Source organism: Phacochoerus africanus, chromosome 15, assembly GCF_016906955.1.
Source record: "Phacochoerus africanus isolate WHEZ1 chromosome 15, ROS_Pafr_v1, whole genome shotgun sequence".
Lineage (NCBI taxonomy): Eukaryota > Metazoa > Chordata > Mammalia > Artiodactyla > Suidae > Phacochoerus > Phacochoerus africanus.
The window spans coordinates 107,622,085-107,648,125 of NC_062558.1; the positions used below are offsets into that span (position 1 = coordinate 107,622,085).

Here is a 26,041-nt window from a genome sequence, read left to right on the forward strand (position 1 = left end):
GCTTGTTAATATCTCTCTGAAAATACACTGCTCTGAAGTATGTGGCTAACACTGCAGACATGGTGCCATGAAGGCCCTGATTTGCAGTGATCCATAAGGGACTTTCACTTGTGCCAAGCTCTGTGTTAAGTGCATGACTTTCACTACCTCATTTACCCCTATAACAGCCCTTTCTGCCCCCACCAAGCTTAGAGCACTTCCATTACCCCCCCATTCCCTCATGATTTAATACATATCAATTTACTTTTTGGTTGATTTATTGAGTGAAGAACTGAAAATTACTTTATTGGTGGTACATTTCCTTTGTGCATCACACCGAAAGTGAGATGTTGACAAATTGAGTGAGTGTGTCCAGAATGGGGAAGGATCCGGAGATGGGGACATGCATGTGACTGGAACTAATATGGCAGTTCCAAGAAAAATTGGAAACTTGCTCCTGGTCAGTCAAGAAGTTTAGCCAGAGCATTTTAAAAGGCTACCCAAGCTTGGAGGAAAGGGTTATTATAGGGCCTTTCATAGGATTTGGGAAAGTCCTGGGCCTTAGGACAGACAGTCATGAGCAAGGAGGAATGTGAAGGAGGAAGAGAGAAAATTTCCCTTTGCTTTAGTGACTTCATCCTGCATTAATTCATTTGAACATTTCCTGTTTGGTTTTTTTTTTTTTCTCCACAGTCTTTCTATTATTTTTTCTATTTCTGAATTGATTCTCTGGAACCTTTAAGACTGCTTTTTAAACTTTCCATTCTTTGTATCACAGGTCCTCTTGGTTTTAGGATTTTTGATGATAGTGGGAATGGTGAGGTGGTTCATCTTTTTCTAGGATAAAAAGACATGGGACTGGGAATTCCCTGGTGGCGTGGTAGGTTAAGGATCCAACATTGTCACTGCTGTAGCCCAGGTCACTGCTGTGGCTAGGGTTAAATCCTTGGCCTGGGAACAGAAGCAGAAGAAAAAAAAGACACAGGGCTAGAGGTGGAAGCCTTGACTGAATTGTATATCCAGCCACATGCAGGTTGGACAAATTCCCTTGCTTTTTAGCCTCAGCGTTTATGTGCCTGGAAGTGGGATTTATGTATGTGTGTATGTGTATGCTCTGTGTCCTAGTTTCTCTGAGGATTGAAAAAGAGAGTAGACATAAATGTGTTTTCAAACTGTTGTCAAGACCATCAAAATGAAATGTTTTATGAGTAGCACTGTTGATATTGTAACTCTGCCATTTGCTGAACCTCTTTGGATTTGGAAGCTCCATAATTCACAATGATTTGTGTAGTGGGGTCATTACTATGTTGGAGCCTTAAATGGAGACTTTATCCATAATTCCTGAAAGCTCAACCATGCTAGAGTCACACAAGAGCAGAAAGCAAGTCTTCTTTGTAAATTGGTTTTAAGTACTGTGAACTTCAAATGGAGGGCTCTGGGGTCCTTGGCTGGCACATCAAGGGGGCATTTCAAAGGAAAGGGGCTAAACCTTGACTGATTAGAAGACCTCAGAGCAAATGTGCACTCTTCTCTTTTCAAATGTGCTCCTCCTTTCTAAAAAAGGAAAACAAATTCTACTTGTCTGGGTGCATGTAAGTTTATGTGCTTCTGCTTGTTCTAATCCTTTTCCCCTAAGCTTTCTTTTTGCTTGTTCCATTTTATTTATTTTACTTATTTATTTATTTTTTTGTCTTTTTTTTTTTGCTATTTCTGGGGCCGCTCCCGCGGCATATGGAGATTCCCAGGCTAGGGGTCTAATCGGAGCTGTAGCCGCAGGCCTGCACCACAGCCAGCAACTTGGGATCCGAGCCGCGTCTGCAACCTACACCATAGCTCACAGCAACGCCGGATCGTTAACCCACTAAGCAAGGACAGGGACCGAACCCGCAACCTCATGGTTCCTAGTTGGATTCGTTAACCACCTCGCCATGATGGGAATTCCCTATTTATTTTATTTTGTCTTTTTAGGGCCACACCCGTGGCATATGGAAATTCCCAGGTTAGGGGTTGAATCAGAGCTATAGCTGCTGACCTACACCACAGCCACAGCAACATAGGATCCGAGCTGCATCTGTGACCTATGCCATAGATCACAGCAATGCTGGATCCTTAACCTACTGAGTGAGGCCAGGGATCAAACCTGCCACCTCATGGTTCCTAGTCAGATTCATTTCCGCTGCACCACGACTCCAACTTGTTCCATTTTAAACACAGAACAATCTCCTAACACACCCAGTTTTTATATTATCTTCTATTTTAGAACTTTCACAGTATTCCTAGAAATTTTGCTTAAGTAGCATTGTGCGTTCTCTATTTTATAGGTATGTGTAAAAAAAACAATGTCCATTTACATTCTTCCTGGCATTTTGATGATAGGAAAAACATCTGAGTTTATTTTGAGGGCAAGTCACATGGCAGAAAGAATAACAAATATTTGTAGTTGCCTTGGGAACTCTGTTTCTAGATATTACTTATTATGGAAAGGAGGAACAGATTTAGAGATGGGACAATTTGGTGACCAAGAAATAGAATAGCAGGAGGCCCTGGAAGAGGGGCAGAGGGAAGTAGAAGACGTAGGTGAAAAATACAGGTTCCAAAAAAATAAAAATAAAAAAAAACCCTATAGGTTCCTAGTGAAATTTTTTTTTTTTCTGTTTTTGATTACTATATCCTCCTTCCTGAGGGAGGAATGTGGTGGGATACTTTATATAACAGAGATTTTCTTGTTCAGTGTGTTTTTTTGTTTTTTTAGGAAATATCAGGAAATACCATTTTGCAAATTGTCCAAGGACAGGCTATCAAAGGGGTGAAACACTGAAGCCAAGAAATCTTGCATTTTTGTATTCCTGGATTTTTCTTGGATCAGCCCATCATGTGTGACATCTAAAGATGTCGCATCAGCTGCTTACGAATACAAGTTCCTTTGAACAGACAGACTTCATGGGAGCACTAAAAATGTATCACATGTCTTGCTGCCAGCATTTCCAGCACTGACTCTCACTAGCAGCTCTGGGCAACCTCAGGGACATGGGGCTCCTGTGAGCTCTGATATCTCATGTAGAGAGTGGAGGCTAACGGTAGGTGTAAAGGCCTGGGAAAAGATTCTTGCTTTACTCCCCAGCCACCTCAGAACCTTGGTAGGCCCAGGAAGTGTAAATTCTAGAGGCCAATACCTGTATGGCCTTCTGAGTTATATACTGTATCTGACTTGCTGTTTCCCTAGGAAACATTTGATGGACACCCAGAACACTGAGGGCCTGTTGGAAAGCACCCCTAGGCCTCAGTGCTCCTTCTCCTGGAGCTGGCAGACAATGAAGAATGAGGGGAGAGGGTTACTTGTTGGAAGAGGAAGCGAAGTTAGACGCTGGGGTTGGGGTAAGATTCAAGCACCAGGGGCTGCAAGGCTCCAAGGCTCTCACTATTCCGCTCCGCAGTCAGGCCAGACTGGGAGAGGGTGTGTGTTGCAGGGAATTTAAGCTTAAGGGAGTGTGGATGTGTGAGGCACAGGTGACAAGAACTGGGTTCTATTACACAACAAGCCCATATGGAGAAGTTAGAAAACACAGGTAACAGGCTCTATTGCTGCATATCAGCTGGAGTGGAAGCCCCTTTGATGAGAACATAGCACCAGCTCATGTGACTAGATAGCCACTCTGAAAGCTCCCCCTCTTCCATGGCAAAATTCAGCTCTTTTCTGATCCTGTTTTCTGTCTGCAGCAGCTGATGCAGTGGCTGGGACAGCTCCCCTCTGTTGTCACAAATTGATTTCAAGAGGGTCTCTTGTTCCAGGCCAACTCTATTGATCTTCCCAAAAGAAGGAGAGAGAGTAAGAGTTCCCTTGTGGTACAGCCAGTTAAGGATGTGGTGTTGTCACTGCAGTGGCTTGGGTCACTACTGTGGATGGGGTTTGATCCTTGGCCTGGGGAGCTTCCACATGCCATGGGCACAGCCAAGAAAAAAAAAAGCAAGAAGGTAGAGCAGATGGACTTTCTACCAGCAGATGATGAACATATTCAGATGGATTGACTTTGAATCCTAGTTCTGCCTCTTACTAGCTGTATGACCTTAGGTTGGTAACTTCTCTGAGTGTCAGTTTTCTCACCTGTAAAGTGGGATTAATATTAGTACTTAGTTTATAGTTTTGTTATGAATGTTAAATGAGATCATACAAGCCTAACCCAGGCTTTGGCCCATGCAGCAGTTGCTGGAACAATCTACTGTGGCCAAGATCATAAGGTCACAGAACATGAAGGTCAGCCACAGAAACCCAACCTAACAACTTATGAGACAGAAACCATCTGTTGCAGCTTTTCTCAGAGGATAGCTATGTAAATTGGCTATGCTTGGCTTAAAGAAGTGGGTAGATGGTAGGTGGGGGTGGGAAGGATAGAAAAGTGGAGTGTTGGTTCCTCCTAATAATTAAGAGCATGTTAGTGTCAGACAGGCTTATGTTCAGATTCCAGCTCTGCATTCAGTATGAGAACATTACTCTGACCACCCCCCGTGTCCTCAAGTGCAAAACGGACTAATGATATCTACAATGTTGGAGGATTTCATGAATAATGCATGTAAAGTGCTTAGCACAGTGCCTGGTACCCAGCAAGCACATAACAAATGATGAAGAAGATGATTATGATGGTGACTGGAGCTTTTCTGGTCTAGACCCCTAGTCTTTTCACCTGAGGAGGTGGGAAGGAGATGGGGGTGGGCCCTGGATAAAACTGGGTGCTGGTAAAGTAGATGTGCTGTCAGAGGGCCTCATTTCTGAACCTCTCTTCTACCTGCTCACCCCATATGTCCTTCCACCCTGCTGTCCCATGCCTGGAAGCTGCCTAAAGCCCTTTGCCTCCAAACCATCCCAGGGGTGATTTACCCCTCCCTTTTCTATACTGCTTCCAAACTCCTTTCTGTTAGGCTTTGCCCCAGCCAGGTTTTGGGAACACAGTCCATCTCAACAATTTAAGGTGTGAAGGACCATACAACTCCCTTCACCAGACATATTTCTTCTTTAACTCTCCCAAATTGGAAATCAGTTGAGTGAGAAGCAGTGGAAGGTAGAGGGTACTTTGAACCCAAGGACCTCCATATTGCCCTGAAAGATAAACCTGGAGAAAGGGTCAGTCAGGATCATCAGGAGAGGAAGAGCGTGTGGGTTTCCTAGCCTCCCTACTGCATCCCCCTTCTTTGCCTGAGAAAGTAAACCCTGATTCTAGAACCTGAGCCTAATGTTGCTCCTCAAGGAAGAGGGCAACTCAGAACTGGTAACCACCAAGCCAAGCCCAGCCTAGATTCTGGCACCCCCTGCCTATTGTCAGCAGCAAAAGCTGGCTCCTTAAACACCAAATCCAGGGAGGAAAAGTATCAGGAAATGCTGAAGTGACAGGAATCCTAGAATGAAGTGACATTTGCCCTAGACTTTTCTATCATGGGAAAAAGAGGAACCCTGGAAATCTGGGAAATTTAAAAAATTTTCAACACCATTTATAGGTGTAAAAACCCTCTAGTTACTTGGGCATTTGTGTATTTGATTTTATGCATTGATTACAAATGAAGTTACGGCCTTGTGAACGATAATCATCATTATAATATTCATCATAACCATTTAATTTACAATTCATATGACAGTTACTTATACATTATTCAATTAAATTTAATCCTCTTAACAACCTCATCAAGTAGGTATTACCATTAATCCTCATTTTACAGTTGAGAAAACAAAGGCTGAGAATGTGACTTAGGATCCCAGATCTAGTAACTTCTAGCTTTTGTTTTTTGATTTAGGTGAGCTACCAACATTAGAATGAACCACAGAAAGGTCCTGGGTTATGGACTTTGCATTTTTCAAGTGTGAAGCATAATAAGCTATGTTAATTTCCAGGAAAATAGCTGAGAGAGAAAAAAGACTAAATCTATGATTCATGATACAACTTCTAGGGAAATTTGATCAGCCTAATGTTCCAAGTTTTATTTGACCATCTTCCTTTTTTTAAAGTCAAAATTAGTAATGAGATCCTGCTGTTATAGCACAGGGAACTATATCTAGTCACTTGTGATGGAACATGATGGAGGATAATGTGAGAAAAGGAAGATATATATATATGTATGTATGTATGACTCTGTCACTTTGCTGTACAGCAGAAATTGACAGAACATTGTAAATCAACTATAATAATAATAAAAAAATAAAAATCTTATAAATAAAGAAAAATAGGAGTTTCCATTGTGGATCAGTGGAAATGTATCCGACTAGTATCCATGAGGATGCAGGTTTGATCCCTGGCCTTGCTCAGTGGGTTAAGGATCCAGCATTGCTGTGAGCTGTGGTGTAGGTTGCAGATCCGGCTCAGATCCCATGTTGCTGTGGCTGGAGTAGGCCAGCAGCTACAGCTCTGATTCGACTCCCAGCCTAGGAACCTCCATATGTCATGGTAAAAGACAAAAAAAAAAAAAAAAAGGCGAAAAAAATTAACCTATTGAAAGTTTTCTTCTACTTTACGTAAACATGAAGCTCTACATGTTACAAAGAGCTCAGAAGGATGGGCCTCCTAATTAATTAAGGGTCATGAAATCTTATTAAAGACATAGATGTTTTAGGAGTGGGACATAGCATAGCCAGTTTCCATAGCTATCTGAGAAAAGCTGCAACAGATGGTTTCTGTCTCATAAGTTACTAGGTTGGGTTTCTGTGGCTGACCTTCATGTTCTGTGACCTTATGATCTTGGCCACAGTAGATTGTTGTGTGAGAATAAGATAAACCACCCCAGTCAAGAAGTGGCTTTGGATGAAGCCCTTCTACTACAAATTACAAAGCAAAGACAAAAGCAAAATAGACTATCAATGGAATATCTCAATTGAAGGATACAGTACATTGTACATTGGATATGCAAATTATTAGTATTTCAAAGATATTCTACCGCCTTATCTTGGGGAAGTTGCTTAACCTATCTCATTTGCATTTTTCTTATCTGTGAAACAGGGACTAAAACAGTACTTAACATTCAGGGAATTTAAGATTATTAAAGTAAAAAAAAAACTCAATAAAGTCCCTACTGTAGAGCTTGGACTGAAAGAAGGTCACAAAAGATGTTGGCAACACTTTTCTCCATCACCGCCACCCCAGCCCTGTATGAAATTTTTAAACATTATAACTTTATCTAGACAGTTATTGGAAATATAATTTTTCAAAAATAGAATGTGTGCAAAATTCTTGATTTTCCTTGCAGTTAGAGGAATATAATTAGTGCCTTTCTTCCTTGATTTAATTTTGATTCAGAAGAAAGATTACAGTTAAGAATGTAGGAGAAATGACTAGTCATTTGAACGTTAATAATCTTGAAGGAGAGAAATGTAAAGCAACCAGACCCATGGCCTCAGTTTTTAAAAAGGCAGATATTTAAAAAAAATCAGAAAGATGATAGGTGAGATCACATGGCCAGATTTGCTAAAGAATATGGCTCAAAAAGATTGAGTATAAAAATGAAATAACCAGATAGATGAGAAATCTGGTTATGTAATCGTAAGTAATCTTAATGGATAAGAAAAGTAAAAGGCATTTAAAACATTCATTTGACTAGAGGGAGTTTGATAAGGAGCTCAGAAATTATGGATGGGTTTTTTAAAATGTATTTTTCTATTTCCTAAAAATTTCTATGGTGACCATTACTTTTGCAAAATAAAATGGGTTTTCCCAGCTATTTGCACAATAGAGAAAAAAAATGGCAAGTAATTGAGAAGAACATCTAGAAGCTAGGAGGATTCTTTTAAAAGTAGTGTCACTTGGGCTAAGTATCACTTGGAGATGAGGCATGCAAGAAAAAATGCTAAAGATAACAAATAATGTTATTTTGGTTGTGGTTCAGTGTGAGAACATGAACAGGAAAGCAGATTCACAATGATAATGGATTTTACAAAGGAATTGGTACCTCTGAACTTCTGTTTTGCTTCAGTTTAGGAAAATGCAGTCCAATCAGTTTGAACTAAAATATGCATCATTAAGAAGTCTTTGAAACAGATGGGAAGTTATTAAGAGAGCCTCTGACTTTGCTAAATGGGTTTAAAGAACATTACAGAGATGACGTTCTTTTAATTCTCAGAGTTTAGTCATCTAAATCATAAAATATGGAGGAGAATAGATTCAGGAAATTCCATAAGATTGATTCTTGTCAAAATCTTAAAATAAATATGGAAGATTTGTTAGCACCTAGAAAAAAAGCCACCAATCACTTAAAACTGGCATGGATTTACTAAATCAAATCATATCAAATTATCCCAATTTGGAAGATGTGTAGGAGGGTGCTAGAGGTAATAAATTCTGGCAGTCTCTCAAATTTATAGAAATATTGTATTTTATTTCAGCAAGAAGTTCACAAAATTTTTTAGTTATAGAAAATTTTGAACAGAAACAGAAAGCATAGTGTATAGTGTAATAAACTTCTATGTACCTATTACTCATCTTCAATAATTATCAATATGTGTTCTGAGATTCTTGTTTGCTCTATTACCCTCGCTTCACCAAGTCTTTTTGTTGCTGGTACTGGATTTTCTTTTTTCTTTCTTTTTTTTACAGCAAATCCCAGATATATAATTGTACTTGTAAGTAAGGATGAGAAAAGTATGAGAAAGATGAGTATGAGAAAAGATACATAACAAGTATAAGACATATATATAACAAAGTCTTTCATGATATGCTTAAAGATAAGCTGGAGAAATGTGGACTGGATAAGAATGAACTAAGAGGATAAATATTAGTGTGAATCATGGCTAAATCATGTCAACAAATGGAATCCACATCAAGGAAAGGGTGTAGAGGAGGATACCACAAGGATCTGTCCTGGTCCCCATCTTACAGGGCACATTTTATCAATGATTTTGATGAAAACAGAGAATAGCACATTTGCCAACAATACATGGCTTTTACTCAGAATGCAGTGTATTATGTGAAAGAATCACGTATTGCCAAGCTGGAAAGATGGGCTGGAACCATAAAGTTATACATACAATGTGTGAATCCTGACTTGTAGATAGTCCATGTGAAAAAGACGTGTAGGTTTTACTGGACCATAATTCTGAGGATGAATATCTAAAATAACTAGTTTCATTAGGTGGTGTCAATTAAAGTTAAATTTCTATATCAACTATGTAATAATTCTACTATATCTGAGTGTCATCCTCAGTTCAAAGCAGTTTTGAGAGGGATATTAACAAACTGGGGGACATCAAGTGGAGGGTGCTTAGAGTGACATGAAATCTGACAACCATTATATGTAGAGAATGGTTAATGGAACTGGGATTATTTAGCCTCACAAATAAGGAAACTTGAGGATGAGATTTATATACTGGCTGGCTTTGAAGATTAGAAAAAAAAATGTTTTAATAAAGCCCAAGAAGTAGATATACTCTGCATTGCTTCATAGCTCATTGGACTCAATGGGTTTAAGTTAGAATGTAATAAAAGTTGAAACAAGATGAGAGCTTCCTACCCGACAAGGAGAACAGACTTGTGGTTGCCCAGGGGGAGGGGGTTGGGGGAGAGATGAAGTGGGAGGTTGTGGTTAGCAGATGTAAGCTATTACTCATGGAAGGGATAAACAATAAGGTCCTACAGTATAGAGAACTATATTCAATATGCTATGATAAACCACAATGGAAAAGATTATATGAAAGAGTGTATACATATATAATTAATCACTTTGCTCTACAGTAGAAATTGAAACAATATTGTAAATCAACTATACCTCAATAAAACGTAAATAAAAATATAAGAGCTCCCTAACAATTACAGTCCTGGCAATGACCAGGACTATACGGACATGCACTTATGTCCCCGTCAGTGGAGAAGTTTACTGCAGAGATTAAATACCCATCTTTCAAGAATTCTGTAGAAGTGGGTTTGCCACTTGGAAGAAGTTTGAAACCTTGGCTATACCTTAGAATCACCTGAAGGACTTTAAGAATGACCAGTACCTGGGCTGCGTCCCTAGAGATTCTGATGTGATTGCTTTGGATAGGACTGGAAGAAGTCCTGAGTGATTCTGTTGTGTAGTCAGGGCTAGGAACCTTGAGGTACTTGAGCTCTAAGGATCCTTTCAACTTTGAGGATTTTTTTTTTTATCTGAAAAAGATAAATCACTTTCATGAGGTATTTAAAAAATTGGAATGGTGGAAAGTCTGAGGGTGATGCTGAAATCAGGCACAAAAATGAGCTCAGGGAAGGAAAGAGAACTGTTTAAAGTGCCAGAGATTACCAGGAGAGAGTGAAGCTTAGAAGAGAGGGAGCCTGTGAGGTTGTAGAGAAGGTAGCAGTGAGGCTGAGTGAGAATGGTACAAGAGGAAGAGAGTGGGACTGAAAAGACTGAGGTCTTAAGACATGCAAAAACAAGAATGGTCCCAGGCACCCTAAGGATGCCCCCAACAGCCCCTAAATTAGGGCAGCACAGAAACCTTTTGTTGTCCGAGTCACTCCCCTTGGAGAGTGAAGAAGTATTATCTGCACATCTGATTGTACACATTGGCATGGTGAGCAACCGCTAAGGTTTAAACTCAAGTTTACACTAGCTGATTTTTCCAGTGATAGTGTCTTGCTTGCTGCCCGGCATCTTGCCAGGGTGCTGGTGTGGGGCTCAGAAGCTTCCTTTGGGATATCTTGGAATCTCTTACCTCATCTCTCCCCACCAACCCCTGCTGAAACTTCCTAGAGTGATTTTGAAGCTTGTTTCTTTGAAGAGCTTCTTGGCGATTTCTTCACTGCTTTTTCAGCCTCACTCCCACCCCTGTGTAAAACAGTTCCGAAAGCAGCTTCACAAAGTAGGCTGGCTTCAGGGATGGTGATCCAGGACTGATTTTGAAAAGGAGCCTGGAGGTGGCTCAGGGAATTGTTTATTAGGAACAAACTGGAGGCATGCTGCCCCCATGGACCTACATAATTTCTTATAAAAAGAGACGTATGGGTGGAATATGTTGAGTTGTTTACAAAAATAGCATAGAGAAAATCCCTCTGAAATCATGGGAGAAAGGCCCATAGTTGTGCATTAAATGTAAAGGATAAGTTGTGTAGTCTTCACCCACTGTACCCCTAAAAGCCCTCATGACTTCTATTTAGTCATCAAGTGGGAGGTAGCAGTGGTTTTCAAAGTGTGGACCCTGGGCCAGCAGCAGCATCATTACCTGGAAACTTGTTAGAAATGCAAATTCTTTGGCCTCACCACAGACATGCTGAATCAGAATCCCTGAGGATGGGGTTCACCAGTTTTTGTTTTAACAAGCCTTCCAGGTGATTCTTAGAAGGTATATGGTTGAAAACTGGGTCATAGAATCTGTGTCTTTAGAAGATCCTCTAAAGGAGTTGTACAGAGCCACTGTCACAGAGCTGAACAGGAAAACTACAAGCTGAAGAAACTTCAGCTATTACCACTGAGCCAGGCTGGGGGAGGGGGGTTGACATTTGCTTAGTAAAATAGGTTATGTACAGGAGAGAAAAACTGCTAACAGAGAAAAGTAAAATCAAATCGAATCAGAATGACAAAGCGCTGGTCAATCCAATTAACTCATGTCATTACAAAACTAGAAAGTTCCTGTTCAAATGAGCATAATTACTAATACACACCTACATAGAAAGGAAGTATAAGATACAAATTGAGTTTTTTAAAAATACATTTTTTTGTTTCTTTGTATCTTGTTTCACCTTGAAGAAGTAGCTTGTTGTGAAACTATTTTGTCTAGTGGGTAGTCTTTAATTAAAGCTCTATGTTGCCAGGAAAATAGAAACTTGCTGAATTTTAAAAAGATGATTTGGCTGCTACACAGTTGGAGTTATGTGGTAAAAAATCACAGATGCCAAAAATGTGAAGAAGAAAAAATCTTAATCATAACCATACTTGACTACAACAACAACAACAATCATAGATACAGTTAGCATTTACTGAGTGCCTATTGTGTGCAGACACTGCTGTGTGCTTGGCACTAGAGATGAAGTTGTGGGTAAGCAGGCATGGTCCTTGCCCTCTGGAGCAGTAGTTCCCAACTTTGGCTGCATATTAGATGTATCAGGGAGCCATTAAGAACTAGCAAGGCCAGGGCTCCACCTCAGTGATTCTAATTAATTAGCCTGGGCTAGGACTCCGAGGTTGGTATCTTCACCAAATTCTCCAGTGACTCTAATGTGCAGCGAGAATCAAGAATGTCCGATGAGGTGGAAGATGTAAGCATGTAGCTAATTTATTACAATAGCCTTAAGTGATAGGAAGAAAAAGTTTAGAGAGCTGTGAGGAGCCAATCAGTGTGGAGGTTTATGGAAGGGGCCTCTGAGGCACCCTTGAGGAAGTGACTTTCACTTGGGCTCTGAAGCCTGCATGGAATGCAAAGAGAGTGGGAGGAGAATGTTTTAGGAGAATGAAAAAAAAAATGTGTTAGTGCCCTGTGGCAGGGGAAGAAATGTGAACCAAGGGCTGAAAGGAGGCAAAGAGTAAGGGAGGGGTGGTGATAAGAGAGACTGGAAACCCAGGAAGGGGCAGAACAAGCAGGCCCCATGGGTTACATGAATGGTTGTGGTCTTTATTCTAAAGTAATGGGAAGCTATGAAGTGTTTTAGGTAACTAGTGGGTAATTGGATCGTCCAGAGAATTCAGAAAGGTCACTCTGGCTGCAGTGTGAAAAGCAAATTGTTAAAAGGCAAGATTGGATGTGGGGAGACCATTTAGGAGCCTATTGTGGGAGGTGGTCGTGGTTGAACTAAGAGGGTGGCAGGATAATGGAGGAGGATGGGTGGGTGTCAGAGTCTTTGGGAGATGGAATCCAAGGACTTGACAATCTACGGACTCTCAGTAACATTTGCTGGATGAGCAGGCTGCTTGGCTGTGAAGGACAAAGCTGAGGGAGGGAGGGTGATGCTCTTGTCCTGGGGGGGGTCACAACTGGATGAGTAGTAGAGATGCGTACTGAGCTATGGACATTGAGCTTTGGAAAGTTAGACAAGGAACAGATTTGAAAGGAAAGGGAAAGCATGAATTCTATTTGTGCAGAATAGGTTTGAGGTGCCTGTGACCAAGTGGCAAGGTCAAGGGGGCAGCTGGAAGGTCGATAATACATGTGTCTGGACAAAATATAGTTTAGAGTATTTCCCACACATGGACAGCAGTAACTGAAGCCATGGGGCTGGTTGGGATCACTCTAACCATTCTTTTCATACAAAGCTCACTGCCTCTTCACGTCAATTTCTCAAAGTAAGTGAAGGATGTTTCTAAAATTTTAGCCTAAAAAATGAAGATTTAGAAAAGTTAAGTAACCTGCCTAAATCACATAGCTAGTTAAAAGGCAGGGGTGAGGGTCTATCCTACAATATAATTATATAATCATTAACAAGGAAATAGATACATTATTACCTAATCATACTACTTCTCTTTAATCAGAATGACTTACTTTCAGAGACAATATAGTTAACCATGCTTGTTTAAAAGCTCAGGCTAAATGTGTAGTTCCTTCTATTATAAACATATCATTTGAGTCTATTATCCTTGGTAATTCAGTGAGAATATATTCCATGGAGTTTATGACTAAGCTCTAGGACCCAGATTTGGGATTTACTGCCTAAACATCTGTCTCTAGCTTCCTACAGTACATGCAAACTGAAGTCAAGTTGCCTGGCAGCTCACTAAAAATAGTCAGAACCACAGAGTTGAGAAGTTAAAACACATTTGGAATAATCAAATAAATCTCCCTGTTTCTTGATGGAAAACATTGTGTGCTAAAATTTCAAATCAATCTTATTCATTCATTTATTCAACTGACATAAGGAATACTGACATAGACCAGACCTTTTGCTGGCTTTTAGAGATATAAAAAGGTACACAGTGTTCTTGAGATGCTCGGTCTCATAGAGGAGACTGACAAAGGTTAAAGGCCATTATAACACTGTGGGAGGGATACCATGAGACAGATGCAAAGGAGGGTATTTAATCCATCATTGGAGGAAGGGCAAAAGGCTTTCAGACCTCCTGGAAGTGGTGACTTGTTAAACTGATAATCCTCAGCTTCAATTTCTTCATAAGGTAGAAAAAGAAAAAGAAAGGAGGAAAGAAGAGTGATTCATGCAGAAGAAAGAAAGAATATTGTATAAGATATGAAGATATAAAAAAGAAGGACCAATTTAGAGACTAGCACCTTAACTACACCTGAAGTTTATGGGGACATGGCCTGAAAATTGTTGTTTAAGTGTTTAACTTTTATTTTGAGACACATTGAAATAATTGAAGAAGTTCACACTGGTGGGGTCATGTAATCGGGTTTGCATTTTTAGGATGATCGTATTAGTTTCAAGTAGAGGGTGGATTAGAAGGGGAGGAGCTTAGATGTGGGGAGGCCTCTACAAAAGCTATTATAGGAGTCCAGGCAAGAAATAAATTAATGAAAGGATTTGGGAGCTATTTAGTGGGTAGATTCAGTAAACTCTTAAAATTTGATTAGAGGGTGAAGGGGGATTCTAGGGAGACTGGGGGCATAGTGGTGACCTTCATCAAGCAGATTATGCAGATCAATTAGGGTGGGAAAGAAAATTTCTTTTAGACATTTTCATTAGACATGGTGATTTTGGCTATAGAACATCAAAACAAATATTTTCAGTAGGTGACTAGAATGATAAATTTGGAGCTCAAGAGAAAGTCCTGGATTGTAGATACAGATCAGGGAGTTATCCCAATAAAGTTTAGGGAGTTATCACCATTCAGCTGAGTATATGTGTATGAAGTGACATGAGCCAAGTTTCCAAGAATGAACACCGTGGGACATTCCTATTTAAAGGGTATGGTGAAAAAAGCTGTCAGCAAAGTAAGAGTTGGAGAAGTAGGAGGACTGTTAGAAGAGCCTGGTGTTATGGGAGCCAAGAAAGGACAGAGTTTATGTAGTTAGAAGTTAACAGTATCAAATTCTCTAGGAAATGTAAATACTGAAAAGCATCCATTGGATATTTGTGTGAGTGGCTGTAGTGGAATGGTATGGTAGGTCAAGGAACGGATGGGTTGTGGGAAGGTGGAGTTTAGGAATGCATAGAGTGCAAGAGAGAAAGTCAAATCTTGAGAACTGGTGTGGCATAGGTCAGCTCACTGAGAATGCTGGAGGGAGAGGGTTGAAAGGCAAGTTATATACCAGTGACATATAAAACTCTAAAAAGAGAGGAAGTGGCCTTTCTCCACCCAGTCCTGAGGGACCTGGTGGTGGGTGGACCCAGTAGTGTCTTTGTTATCTCACTTAGCTATCCCATCCCTGAAGATGTATCTACCAAAGGCGGCCTTCTCAGAGGTCAGTTCTAGGCAACAAAGTTTTTCCCAGAAAGTGGAGTAAAATTTTCCTCTTCAGCTCTTGCATTTCCCAGAGTCTTTGGATTTGTAGGAATTTTTATAAAAATTTTTCAACTATTTTAGCCATCATTGCTAGAGGAGTTATTCTTGCTCACTATAGAGAAAGAGCTTTCAGGGAAGTGGAGCACATGAGGCTGTGAGCCAGGACACCTTCTCCCCACATACTGTGCTAGTTGCCTTTTAACCCCATGCAGATGACTCTGCCTCACCATATTCACACACTTTTCTTCATTCGGCATTCAAAATTGAATAGAACACCAAAGCTGCCCTCTGGATTTGAGAAAAATCACAAGTCACAAGACTGAACATACCTTTTTTAAAAATGTGGGCAGTTTTGGCAAGAGCTGCTCTCTTCTGTGATGGGTTGATCTTACTAGTTTTGCTTTAAGGAGGACACTCCTTTCTCCAAGGTCCAGGAACCTTTCTTTAACCCCTCCTGCCTCCTACTTCACTAAATGAGTACAGAAAACATGCTTTAAAAAATTTAGGGTACTCCCAGATTGTCCCTCCCAAATAGCAGTTGTATCTGTAACATCCTTGACAGGAACTAGATACAAGTCAATCTCACAAAAACATCTCAAGTGCAGATACTCTGTGTTGATTGCTGAAGAGAGCTGCTTAGATACCACATAATCTGTGACAGAGTTACCATGGACATTTAAAAACTTGATCACATCTTATCCAGAGAGCTGTTCCCCTTTGTACTGGTACATAACAGCAAGGATGCCTGAGAGGAAGTGCCAAATTTCCCTCAAAATAAAGCTTCTAATTCACCCAGAACTGGGCCAAGTGAGACCTGACAATTCTGCACTAAATAATACAAAAGCGATGACATTGATCTGGGAAGACTGAATGAGTAGGGACCCAGAGAAGCTGCTTGGACTGATTTAGTTGGTGGGTGGCTGGCAGGATGGTAGAGCGGGCAGAGAATTAGCAAAGTTGACGTCGAACCACCAGCGTGCCTCTTTCCATTTACCTAATGCCCATCTTTCAGGTTCCTAGCACTTTGGCCACTTTAATCCGTACTGGAAACTCTCTGTACATACTTTCTCTTAAACTCAAGGACTTTGGGTTTTTAGGAATTTTTATTAAGAATTTTCAATTGCTCAGAGAATAAGGAAGAAAGAAAGAAAGGGAAAGAGGAGAAGGAAGGGGAAAGCAGGAGGGAGGAAGGAAGTTCACATGGTAAAGTACTTTGAGACTAGCTCAGTGTAGAAGGGCATTGACATGCAGGCCTAAGACTCTATCCTTGGAAGGAGCTGCCTGCAGACTCGGCCCTTGGCTGGTGTCTAGGAGCTTGGATTTTGGATTCTCACCATTCTGAGAATTAAGGGAATGGCTCGCTGTGTCTGGACTGTTTATGCAGGTAATGTGGTTTGTGCTGGGCATCTGCTTTTCCTCTGGGAGTCTGGAAAACTGATGTGTATTGGATGGTACATGCCTATGTGACTGGCCCCCAGTGAAAGCCTTGGTGAATTTCTTTGATAGACAGCATTTCACATATATTGTCATAATTCATTGCTGGAGAATTAAACATGTCCTGTGGTCTACAGTGGGTGAAGACCCTTGGAAGTTTGCATCTGGTCGACTTTGTCTCATATTTTTCTCTTTGCTGATTTTGCTTCATATTATTTGACTATAATAAATCTTAGCCATGAGTATGACTATATGCTGAGTCCTGTGAGTTCGCCTAGTGAATCTATAACCTTCCAGAGATGTATATGCCTTTATCCAGTGGAAACATACTATTCACCTTGTTCCACATTTGCTTTTCACAATATAAATTTTTTTGTTTGTTTATGGCTGCACTTGTGGCATATGGAAGTTCCCCAGACAGGGACTTCATCCAAGCCCCAGCTGTGACTTATACTTGCAGGTACAGCAATACTGGATCCTTTAACCCACTGTGCTGAGCCAGGGATTGAACTGGCAGAGCCACAGAAACAAGCCAGATCATTATCCCACTGTGCCACAGCAGGAACTCCATAATATAAAATGTTTGGAAGACAGTTTGCACCAACATTCATAGAGCCCATTCTTCTTCATGTTTGCGTAGTATTAAGTATAACTGTACTAGAATTTATATATCCAGATCTCAGTTAATGGACCTTTAGTAGTTTTTAGTATTGCTCTTACAATTAATGCTGCATTGAACTTTCCTATACATGTATCTTTTCATAAGAATTATCAGGTTGAATTCCTAGAGGTAGAATTATTAGGTCAAAGGATATATATGCTTTGCTTTTTGATGGATCTTGCAAAATTGACCCCCCTACCAAAGAGGTTGTATGGGTTTTTACTCCTACCAACATTCAATAAGTGCCTGTTTCCCCACATTTTTGTTGGTATATGTAATTTCTTTATTGAATTTCAGCAGAGTTCACCCTTTCTAGGTTTACAGTTCTGTGAATTTTGACGAATATATGTAGCCTTCTAAATACCAGCACAATCAAGATCCAGGGTGTTTCTCTCATCTCGGGAAGTTCCCTTATGGACCTTAGTAGTCAGTTCTCTGTCCTTAGTAGTCAGTTCTCTGTCCCTGAACCTCTGCCTACTGATCTGATTTCTGTCCTTAGTTTTGCCTTTTCCAGAATATCATGTAAATGAAATCATACATAGCCTTTTGAGTCTGGTTTTTTTTCACTTAACATAACACTTTTGAGATTCATTCATGTTATTGCATTTATGGGCAGTTTTTACCCTTTTTGTTGCAGAATAGAATTCCATTGACCATTCACTGGTTGATGCACATTTAGGTTCTTTCTTTTGAGTTTCTGGTGATGAATAAAGCTGTTAGAAGTATTTAGGTACAGATTTTTTTGTGTAGACACTCTTCACATGTGTAGACATATGTCTTCACTATTTTTGGGTAAATACCTAAGAGTAGGATTGCCTAGTCATGTGGTAGGGACATGTTTAACATCATAAGAAACTACCAAACTCTTTCCAAAGTGACTGTACCACTTCACATCCCCAGCAGCCGTATATGAGAGCTCCAGTTGCTCTACATCCTTGCCAACATTTGGTATTGTCAGTAATTTTTTTGCCATTCTAATGTGTAGATAATAATATTATGTATGTATCAAACTTTAAAAAACTTTTTGCTATTCTGATAAGTTACGGAAGATACCTTGTTTTTCATTTACTACATTTCTTTAGGTTAATTAGAATACGTCTAATATGTTGAGAATATTTATTTTTTTTCTTTTAATTGCCTATTTATCTTCTTTGCCCATTTTTCTACTAGGTGAGTTAATTATTTTCTTAATGATTTGTAGTGACTGTATATTAAGGAAACCAACTATTTCATAGTTATTACATACATTTTCCTCAATTTGTCGTGTTTAACTTTATGGCATAATTTACTGCAGAACTATTTTTACATTGCTTCTCACTTTTACACCTCATAGGTACAAAAATGAGGAGGTAGAAATAGAACTTACACAAGATATAGAAAACAATGGGCTGTAAGGCTGGGAAACCTGGGTGAATCAGTTTACCCAACCCTACACTGACCCCCCACACTAGTGATGTTCGGCCAGCACAGACTTTATCAGTCTTTCTTACCAGCAGCACATAACCAAGGCTTGCTGACAAATGCAGCTGCTTTGAGAATGGGTAGAATCTCCAGGGCACAATTCTTCAATTTCAGATGTGGAAGAGGATTTGTTTAGTAGAAGCAATGTGTTCATTGCAGAGACTGTCAATACATGAGATTGTTACACTTGTTGGCTAGGACACAGGGAATTCCCGTCTGCAGTCTCAATGATATCACTCTGCCGGAAACACCCCTCCTCCTTGCCAACCCTATACTTGAATATGGGGTCCATGGTGCCCACAAAGACCTATTGTGCTCCATGCAACCCATGGGCAAGAGAATTCAGGAAGGGCAGAAGGGGTGTGGGTGAGGAGGTAGATGGTATGGTGGGAGGAAGTCAGGAGGAGGAGAGATAGGAAAGAGGATGTCTTTGCTTCCTTATTTCCCACAACCAGATTTTCTGTTGACATTTGATTTTTGCAGTCATTAACATTTTTAGAGTCAGGCCCACCAGTGCAAAGTCTGTTCCTTGCTGCTAATCTGAGAAGAGAATAGTCCATAGCAAGAAGAAAGGTGGGGTGGAGAGTGTGGAGTTGGCAGAGTCTGATTTACAGGAAGAGCTTGTTCTATACCCGCACCCCAGTTCCATTGCTGGGGGTCACTCAATGAACTCTCCCCACCCAAAGCCGAGCCTCTGAGGGGTCCACTTAGGATTAACCAGGCTACTTTTAGGTTAAATGCACCCTTTTTCTAACTAAAGAGCTACAAACAGAGACTAACCAGCTAATTAACATTTCAAAGAGCAGAAACAAAATATCAGAAATAAAAGCAAGTAACTTTCTCTGTGGTTCAGGAGATCAGTGAATGGGACCGGTGACCTGTTTCTCTACCTCTCTTTCCATTCCCGCCCCTGCCTCTCCCTTCCCCTCTCAATCTCTGGCTCTCTCTACTTGCCTGTGTCTCCCACGTCTGTGTCCACCTTGTTTTCCCTCTTTCTCCCTTACTGTTCACCCTTTAACTGGTCATCAAGGCCTTGAAGTGTATTTTTAGCATTTGTCTATTTATTGACATTATACTGACTTCCTCAGCTTAAAAATAGGCAGGGAAAAATCCCCACCAAATTAATTAATTAATTAATTAATTGCTTTATTCTTAGACTTGACTCTGGATTTATTAATTGGGAAAATATGGAGAGGGGTGTGAAATAGAATAAGATCTTTTTATTTAAACAGAACTTTGGATGAATTCTTTTGCATTGTGTCAACTGAGAAGCAGTGAAGCCAAGTAATTTCTATATGTCTCTGATGCTGGGCAGTGGTTGAGGCCATGGAGTGGGGTTGGGAGACTTGGATCCAGTCGCTGCTCTGCCACTTGCAAGCTGTATGACTTAACCTCCCTGGGAACCACAATCCCAGCCTCTGCCTCTTAACTGCTAGCTTTTGATTATCAGGGCCTGAGAGAGTCCATATTTTAAAAAATTTAACATTGTCTGGTGTCATCAGTGACAAGTCCAGACAATCCCTTCAGCCAAATCTTCAAAGTGAGTCACTTTTCACTTATGGATGATGAGATTAGCTCTACACCTGGCACTAGTAGCAGGCACCAGACACTGTACTAAGCCTCAGTCACGTGATATAGAGTAAGGTGGTGGCTGAAAGCCTGGCCTCTGGGTACAGAATGCCTTACTTTATTTATTTATTTATTTATTTATTTATTTATTTATTCCATTTTTTTTTCAGAATGCCTTACTTTAATTCCTGGTCCCAGCATTTACATCAGCGTAACTTTGGGCAATCTTACTTAACCCTCTCTGTGACTCAGTTTCTTCATCTGTAGAGTGACAATATAGTAGCTATAATTGTGACCTTATTTAGAAATAGACTCTTTGCAAATATAATTAAGGATCTTGAGATCATTCTGGATATAGAATGGGCCCTAAATCCAAGGACTGGTGTCCTCATAAGGGGAAGAAGGAAATTTGACACACACAGACACAGGTGCAAAGGCCATGTGCAGACAGAGGCAGACACTGGAGTAATGTAGCCATAAGCCAGGGAATGCCAGGAGGCAAGAAAGGAATCTACTCCAGAGCTGTTTGCCCTGTTGATACCTCGATTCTGGATTTCTGGCCTCTGGAATTGTGAGAGAATAAATTTCTACTGTTTCAGGTCACCAAGTTTGTGGTAATTTGTGTGGCAGCCCTAGGAAAACTAATACAGATGATAATGACAGTACCACCTCACAGGAGTGTTGTGAAGGTTGAATTAGTTAGTTGCTATATTTGAAGTACTGAAAGAAGAATCTGGAATACAGCGAGGGCTCTTTGGTAGGTTATGTATTGTTAGCTCGTTGACACTTAACCTAGCAACCCCATGAAGTCAGTACTGTTATGACCACCATTTTGCACACAAGGAATTGGAGGCTTAGAGAGACTGAGCAAAGGTGCACTTGCCTGGACTCTGCTCTAGCTTGAGTCACCTTTCAGAAATCTTTGGAGTTTGCCTTTCTCCTGATGGATCGTGATGACTGTTGGCTTGGCAACCCCTTCTGATGGTGATCTCTTGGCAAAGTGTCCTGAGCCATCAATAAGACCAGAAAGTATAGAAGGTATAGAGAAGACTTGTCATGATATGGTCCTTATTCCTGGATCCATCTTCCCAGCCCAGTCTCGGCACAAACTCTCCTCCACCAGAGCTATGCTCTGTCCACACTTGGCTGTGTGTTTGTCCTATGACCTGACTTGATTGGGGTTGCCTCCATACGTCATCACAAGACAGGGGTGTGCTGCCTAAAAGGTCACACCTTCCCTCTCCTGGGACTTCAAATGTCTCTCATGGTTCCCGTGGTGCTGAGTGTAAATTATACAAATGATTAGAAATGAGTCAGATCCCTTAAAGTAAGGCAAAGCCCTTACCAGAACCTGCAAGGCCTTACAGTCAAGGCACCCAGTGACCTCCCCTGACCATCTCTTACTATTTTCTCCTTCATCACTCCTCCAGCTACCCTAGCCTCATGGCCAGGCACTGCTCCACCCCAGGGCCTTTGCACATGCAGTTCCAGTTGCCTTAAATGCTTTTGCCTAAGAAGTACACATGCTTTCTCCTTACTCCCTTCACTTTTAACATCATCATCTTGGGTCTTTCCCAATCACCCCATCATTCTTCTTCACCTTTCCTTTTTCCTGCTCACCCCTTACCACTCATAATTATGTAACATATTATCAATTTTACTTATTTATCTTGTTTATTATCTTTTCTTTCAAATTAGAGTATAAGCACTGTGAGGATGGGGACATTTATCTGTTTCCATTCATTACTGTATCTCAGAGCCTAGGGTGGGTCTAGTGAATGGTATGATTCATTCAAGAAATAATTGTTGACTGGCTGATTGAACAATGAATGAAACAGCAACAACTATAGAACTCCCAAACTGAATTAGGCCAAACCATTAAATATCTAGGCAGCACATGAAGAGAGGAGCACTGTGAACATTGTGCTTTGAAGCACATAGAGGGGAGCACAGCTTCTCACTGAGCTTGGTTTTGAAGGTGACAAGGAAGAAGGTTTGGTAAAGAAAGAGGGGAATAGAATTCCAACTGAAGGAAATCTCACATTGAAAAATGTCAGAATCCAAAATGTATTTATTCATTCAACTAGGAATAGAGCAATGAACAAGCCAAAAAAAAAATGTCCCTGTACTTAGGGAACTTAGTCTAGTGGTCCTACTGTCATGCATTCTAATCTTGACACACACATCTGCTTACTGGAATGGTAAATGGGAAGGGCTTAAATTTCTGAAGGGCTGAGAGGTCCAGGTAGATCAGTGAGGCTTTCATCTAGCAAGCACAAGAAAGCTACCTTAAATTCTTAATCAGGAAGAGCCATGGGAATGTCAATTATGGAGGAATTCTACACTCACATGAAGGATGAATTCTTGTTACATCTGCACCTGCAGTGTATGGAAGTTGTTGGGCCAGGGGTTGAATCAGAGTTGCAGCTGAGGCCTACGCCACAGCTGTGGCAACACCGAGCTGCATCTGTGACCTATGCTACAGCCTGTGGCAACACTGGATCCTTAACCCACTGAGCAAGGCCAGAGGTCCAACCCGCATCCTCACGGAGGCAGTGTTGGGTCCTTAATCCTCTGAGCCATAATGGGAACTCGCAAAGATGAATTCTGAAAGGAAAGGGAATTAGGGAAATAAGAAGGGGCTGTTGTAGAGGAGGTGGGGGGGTGACTGGAACAGGTGGCTGTATATTACGACTGAAGAGGTTGGGTCTAAGGGGCCTGGAATGAAGCATCTGAGAAAGGATCTTTTTTTTTTTTTTTGCTATTTCTTGGGCCGCTCCTGCAGCATATGGATGTTCCCAGGCTAGGGGTCGAATCGGAGCTGTAGCCACCGGCCTACGCCAGAGCCACAGCAACGCGGGATCCGAGCCGCGTCTGCAACCTACACCACAGCTCACGGCAACGCCGGATCGTTAACCCACTGAGCAAGGGCAGGGACCAAACCCGCAACCTCATGGTTCTTGGTTGGATTCGTTAACCACTGCGCCATGACGGGAACTCCTGAGAAAGGATCTTAAAGCCCTGGAGTGGGAGAACAATCTAAGTATGTGTCTCTGTATTTGCTATTTTGTTCTCTTTTGACAAGCCAAGCTTGGTCTGGATGTGACCATCCAAAAATTGGAAAGTTGAATATAGTGAGACACACTGAATCTGCAGAGCAAAACTCTTGTTGTTTTTGCCTGAAACCCACCACACCTGCGAACATGTCACATGTTTTTATTAATGGAGTAGAATTTTAAGATAACACGTCTTTGGTATCATGAAGTAGAGATGCTGGGATTTCTCTGTATAGCAGAATTTTGACTAAGGACGAATTACATAATTTTAATCTTTAATAGGATGCTAACTGTGGAGGTCATGATGACTCTTTCTGTAAGAATGAAAAAGAATGAACCTTTTTTGCCTCTGACATAATTAATTGGCTTGAAATCAGTCTGTGTTTTCTCCAAGCTTGGGTTTCCTTCAGTTTTGTCTTTTTGTCAGATGGAGAGCTGACGTTTCTACCTTTCTCACCAACAGAAAAGCTTTCTCATTTGTCATGTGAGAGGAGGAGAACGGGAGAGAAGTGGCGGTCTTGAATTCTCCCGATTGTGAAACAATTTGAAGGAAAACAAACACAACACTGCCATTAGATATTTTTGGTAAAAATGTTTCTCGAGATTGTTTGTTGAAATACTATTTCACATCGTATGATACAAACCACGTTTCTGTTATCCACCAGGGAAATGAAGAGCTTTTCTGGGGGAAGACAGTCATTATGAATTTTCCATTAATGTAGCAGTCGTCGCATCTGGGAAGAAGTTCCCTGTTTATGAGCACACCCTAGATAAGTCCACTTGGACCCCCATGTCTGGTACCCCTTTCTAAGAAGAGCTTGGCTTCCTCCCTATGATAAGGGCTTTTGAAAACTACCTGTCACAGTTCACAGAAAACACAGTATTTTAATTCTTCCTCTCTGGGTAATCTAGTCAGTGACATGAGAAACAAACTTAGCCATTATTTTTTGATACTACAGCTTTTGAGAATTGTGTGTGGAAAATTCCTAAACTTCTTCTCAGATCTAAGTTCCTTTTTCTATAGTATCTTTAATAAGGTGAATATGACAAAAGGCTTGAATAATTCTGATAATATGGGTATCATTGCAAAAGCCAGGCAAGTGTGGAAAAGTATACTTAACAACCATTCAGTGATAGTAATGAGTTAGCAAGTGTTCTCATTAGGAAAGGAAACAATTAGAGTCACATCAAGCTGTTTCCTACCTCAGGCTCTTGCAGTTGCTGCTCCTTCTTCCTGGAATATTCTTTCTCCTTCTCATAGCTGGTGTTTTCTCATCATCCAGGACTAAGCTCAAATGGTACCTTCTCAGAGAGACTTTCGTGACCTTCAGTCTAATCTCCCTACCCTAACTCTGCTGCAAGTCACTCTATCACATTCCTTGGTTTTAATTTCTTCTCAGCACTTAGTGTGACCTAAAGTCACTTATTTGCATGCACATCTTTTGTGGTTTTTCTATCTCCCTAACCAGATGTGAACTCCAAAGGGCAGGGACCTTGTCAGTCATTTTCATTGGATACTAAGGTTAATGCCTGAATGGATGGAAGGAAAATGAGATAATTAAAATTGTCATATTTATGGAAACAAAATAACTAAATAAGTAAACCTTTTGAGCAGTTTGGGGAGTAACACATTCAAAATTCTGCTTTAGTAGGAACATGGCTGCAGTGTGTGACCCTTAGGTATTAGATTTATAATTTCTTTGTCAAAAAATATGTGCATGTTATAAGCTGTGCTTGTCAATATTACAACTTTAGGAACTGAGGTAGTACTTAAGGAGCTCTTTTCCAGATTCCAGAGTGCTGGCAGCAAAAAGGACATTTCTGCCACATCAGTTGTATCAGGATGGTTTGGCTTCAAAGCATTTAAATCCTGACTCTAATTGGATCAAGCATAATTCTCATGCAGCATCAGATCAAGGTTAGTTGTTTTAGCAGCTCAAAATGCTTCAAGAACTCAAGTTTTCTCCATCTCTCTGTTCTGCTGTTATTGGCTGGACAAGGTCTGAGGAAGAAGAGAGAATACTTTCTTTCTTTCCTATCCTTGCCCCAGCAGACTTCCTCCAGGGTCTCACGGGCCATTTTTCTCCCTTTGTTGAACCAGTCACTAGAGAGGGAATAGGATTATGCCGAACAATCAGCCCCTTTCCAGGAGGTGTGTAGGCTGCCTGGGGAGTGGTAGGCATCTGAACAAAACTGAGGTTCCTTTGGGAGGGGAGAAGGGAGAAGTGCTATATACTTCATCTATTGTTCCTTCATTTGGAAGCAATAGATAGTGGTGTTGCTGAAACTTTTTCTCCCAAGTTTTGTACTGTTCAGTCTGATAGGTACAGACTGTTCTCGGGGTGGATGCAGACTGGAGACCCAGGCAGTTACAGTCCTTTGAAGTAAGTTCAAGCCTGTGCTCAGGAGCTGGAGGGGGAGCTCTGCATTGGGAAAGCTACAGCTGCTGAGCAAGAGGGAAAGAGGAGGCAGGGCCTCAGCTTCCTCTTTCAGCTGTTTTAATCCCATGCCCTGTCCTTAGAGAAGTGCAGACTATTTTGGAGAACCCATC

The 26,041-nt window shown here is 40.8% G+C and overlaps 1 protein-coding gene across 5 annotated transcripts in view; it reads left to right on the forward strand.

Annotated features, from left to right (window-relative positions):
• The window catches only part of ENTPD1 (ectonucleoside triphosphate diphosphohydrolase 1), a 125,121-nt gene that overhangs the window by 57,183 nt on the left and 41,897 nt on the right, over positions 1 to 26,041 (forward strand). The window contains exon 2 of one of the 5 annotated variants that reach the window (XM_047759726.1): positions 25,280 to 25,408. The exons of the other annotated variants lie outside the window; for them this stretch is intronic. Coding sequence (XP_047615682.1) covers positions 25,280 to 25,408 — 129 coding nt within the window. The remainder of the gene's footprint in view (positions 1 to 25,279; positions 25,409 to 26,041) is intronic. 5 annotated transcript variants of the gene reach the window in all.